This window comes from Solanum pennellii, chromosome 1 (assembly GCF_001406875.1).
Source record: "Solanum pennellii chromosome 1, SPENNV200".
Classification (NCBI taxonomy): domain Eukaryota; kingdom Viridiplantae; phylum Streptophyta; class Magnoliopsida; order Solanales; family Solanaceae; genus Solanum; species Solanum pennellii.
This window is the reverse complement of record NC_028637.1, coordinates 91,307,608-91,311,357: the sequence shown is the minus strand read 5'-3', so window position 1 is coordinate 91,311,357 and position 3,750 is coordinate 91,307,608. Positions and strand designations below refer to the sequence as shown.

Sequence of the window (3,750 nt, the reverse complement as noted above, 5' to 3'; positions counted from 1 at the left end):
ATATCTACATGAAAATGCATGTTTACACAATGAATGATGATTTCATCTCATAATTTCATATTGCGATATAAAATCGCAAGTCCAAACAGAAATATTAATAGGAAACTTGGTCCACATGATGTAGATATGATTTGACATTTGCTAAGTCTTAAATTTTTCTCATTATGAATATTTTTGGATGTCATTTAAATCTTACACTTGTTAATTTTGTATTTAATTAAGAAGAAATTTCTTGAGCCAAAGAGCAGAACGTTTGGGATATCTGTTTAAATTATGATTGTAATCAACATAATTAAGACCAAATCTTTGAGTATATCCTGAACTCCATTCGAAATTATCCAAAAACGACCATGCAAAGTATCCCTTTACATCAACACCCTTCCTGTTAATGACAAATAAAAATTAAACATTAAAACATGAATGCATTAATCTCTATATGAATATACATATTTCAAATAATAGTATTAGCATAAAAGATAGCGAAAGATAAACTATAATTAGAACTGTCAAAAAGGATCGTTTCAGACTCATCCTGCCAAGTCTCGCGGGCCAATGGATTTGAAGGGCTAGGCCGGGCCGGGCCTTCATTTGGTAGGGTCTTAAAATGTTCAACCCAGTCCAATCCTAGAAGGGCCGAGGGCTAGGCAGACTAGCCTATTTTGACGATTCTAATTATAATTAATTTAATTAAGAAGATAATTAATTACTTACTTAAGGGCTGCTTTAAGGGCCAAGAAATGGCGACGTAAGAAATCCACTCTTTGCAAGTCATTCACTCCTTTCTCAACCATTGTTACATTTGCATCACTCATACCTTTTTATGACCAAAAAAAAATTAAATTAAATTTCTACAAAAAAAAATAATTCTGTAATTAATTAATCATAGTTGTAGAAAAATATTTATTATTATACCGTTCTCTGTTATGTAAATTTTTGGATTATTGTACTTTTCTTTTGTATAGACAAGAACTTCTAAAATTCCTCTTGGGACAACATGGAAAACTGCCGATCCTGTCTGTATCCAAAAAAATTTTTAAAGAAAATCACTTTATATTATTAAAAAGATTAATCGTTGAAGAAAAATAATTATAATAATTAAGATTAAGAGTATAAGAACATGCCGGTTCACCAATAAGCTTTCCATTTCTTTCCACTACAAAAGAAAAGAAAAACAAAAGATGAAGTGTTAATAGTTTTGTGACTAAAATATCATCACGTTCGGTTTTACTTGTTACATTTTTTTTTTTAGAATTAAACGATATGAACTCTAATTAATATTTCAAGCTATATTTTCATCATATTAATATATATAAAGGATTGCAACTTATAAGTATTTTTCATATAGCTTTCAAAACATTTTTATTTTAAATAGAAGATGTTAGAATTATTTTAATTCGAGTTAGCTCCAAAAATTTGTGTGAAGTGAATTATCACTACGTTAGAAATTATCTTTAAGGGCAGTTAATTAATGACAATAGTTTAATTACCGCTAAATATGTATTTTTAGCGCTAATTAGCACTCTTTGTATATAGAATCTAATGATACTTAACTAATATCAGTAAAAAATTTACCCCTCTTTATTAATGTGTATATATTTATTATCGCTAAAAAATATTTTTATTGTAGTGTGTGACGTAAAAATGATTACATCCGTTAGTCTAATATACACTAATTCATTCCAAAAGGCATATATCAATATACAATAAGAATATAAGATACAATATTTATCGACTAATTGTTTCAATTTATAAAATAATAGTAGTAAATTAATTACCTGTTTGATTTACTTGAAAATCTGATAGGTAGCTAATATTTTCTTTATTTGGAGTAACATTAAGATTTGCTGCATACATTGTTGTATAGTAATTTAGTCCCATGAAATCAGAGGAACCCTTCACCATCTCAGCTTCTTCTATTGTGAATTTTGGTAAACGATTTCCCACGATTTTGCACATAATTTCTGGATAATTACCATATGTTAATGGATGTATAAACCTGAAATGTAATTTATCGATGTCACGCTTTATTTTTGAACTATTGAAATTTATAATTCGATTTGTTTTTATCTATATATGGAGATTGTACTTACCATCCGAGCGAGAAGTCGATGGCTCGTTGTGTTGCGTCTATATCTTTCTTCCTCTTGGAATAGGGCTCGAACCAACTAGCAACTAGTACTATTCCAATCTCCCCTTTCTGCGATACCTATATATAAAAAAATTATATTTCTCATATATAAAATATATTTTTCAGATGACAAAGAAGATATAATAATCTTCCATTGTGATGATATTATTCTCATAGAAACGACAAAATTAAAAATATTCATGATGCAATATTTAGGAAAGAACCAAACTACAATTACATATTTTCATTTTTTAGACCGTCTCAAAAGAAAAATTGTCTTTTTATATTTAAAAATTATTTAACTTTAAACATCCCATTTATCCTTATGCAATAATTTAAAGTCACACAAAAGTGTAGATCGTAATTTTAGAGGTTCTTTTTTTTTGGTTTTCACTTGATATTCGAAGCATACTTTGAAGCCTCGACTAAATCTGAATTGCGCACTGCATGGCCTATCGAACACGAAATACCTGGTCACGGGTGAAGCAGTTCTACCACGCTCTACAACTCATATTGGTTGTAGAGGTTTTTCTTGATTGTACGTACCGTCCAATTAAACAGTACTACATAAATTGAGACAGAGCGAATACCTGATACTTGTCTCTGTATAATTTGGCTGTTTGTGCATGAGCAAGCAGCAAATGATGGGCAACTATGTAAGGCTCAGTGGAAGAGTTACCAGCAAAACAAGCAGTGGTCCTCCAAGAAGAGCATCTCATAGGAGGAAAAATACCAATGTCATAACCAGTAATTGCATAGCCACTTGGTTCATTTATTGTGGTCCAAAGTTTAACTCTATCACCAAATTCTTTGAAACACAATTCTGCATAATCTTGAAAATCATAACTACAACAAAAATGTTACTATACATTAACAAAAACATGAGAAAAATTGCTCAAAAAAATTGTTTTACACTTACATAATTTGTGTGTTGAGAAAGCCAAGATACTCATCTTCAAGGACTTGGGGTAGATCCCAATGGAATAGGGTAACCATAGGTTGTATACCTGGATGAAATTTTAAATATAATGTTACGTATTTTTACCCTGGATCGAAATAAGAAAAATAAAATATTAAGAGATAATTAACCTTTAGCTAGGAGCTCATTGATTGTCACGACCCAAATTTTTGCAAGTCGTGATGGCACCTATGTTCCCAACCAATAGGTAAGCCAACTCAACTTATTAACCCAACTAAACCAACAAATGAGTAAAAAAAAAAAAAGACCAAAGCTTAGCAAAAATCTCCAACATTGAGTTCCTTATAAGTACGAAATGCGGAAGATAAAATACATCACCCCAAGAATTGGTGTCTTAGTACAAGAGCTTCTAAAATTCGAAGCAAGTCTGAAACTAAATGACAAATCTAACATAAGGGATATCCTGTTTGAATACTAATAACAGAACAATTAAAAGATAGAGGGAGGTGTGGGCCACAGAACAGCCAAGCAGCTCACCACAACTCCAAGAACTTCAAGCCGGACTCAATTTGCTCCACGAGATGTGCTCCTACTCGGAATCGAATCTGCACCACAAAGAGTGCAACAAGCGTAGTATGAGTACGAAACCACGTGTACCCAGTATGTCTCATTGACCGACAACGAAGAAGTAGTGACGGGAGTT

The 3,750-nt window shown here is 31.3% G+C and overlaps 1 protein-coding gene across 1 annotated transcript in view; it reads right to left on the bottom strand.

Moving 5' to 3' along the window:
- Window positions 1–213: 213 nt before the first annotated feature.
- The window catches only part of LOC107024880 (furcatin hydrolase-like), a 7,217-nt gene continuing 3,680 nt past the window's right edge, over window positions 214–3,750 (bottom strand). Inside the window, exons 5-13 of the mRNA XM_015225817.1 lie at window positions 3,218–3,241; window positions 3,048–3,135; window positions 2,719–2,974; window positions 2,091–2,206; window positions 1,776–1,996; window positions 1,122–1,153; window positions 913–1,015; window positions 712–814; window positions 214–382 (exon numbers count right to left, since the gene is read on the bottom strand). Of these exons, the coding sequence (XP_015081303.1) occupies window positions 214–382; window positions 712–814; window positions 913–1,015; window positions 1,122–1,153; window positions 1,776–1,996; window positions 2,091–2,206; window positions 2,719–2,974; window positions 3,048–3,135; window positions 3,218–3,241 (1,112 nt within the window). The remainder of the gene's footprint in view (window positions 383–711; window positions 815–912; window positions 1,016–1,121; window positions 1,154–1,775; window positions 1,997–2,090; window positions 2,207–2,718; window positions 2,975–3,047; window positions 3,136–3,217; window positions 3,242–3,750) is intronic.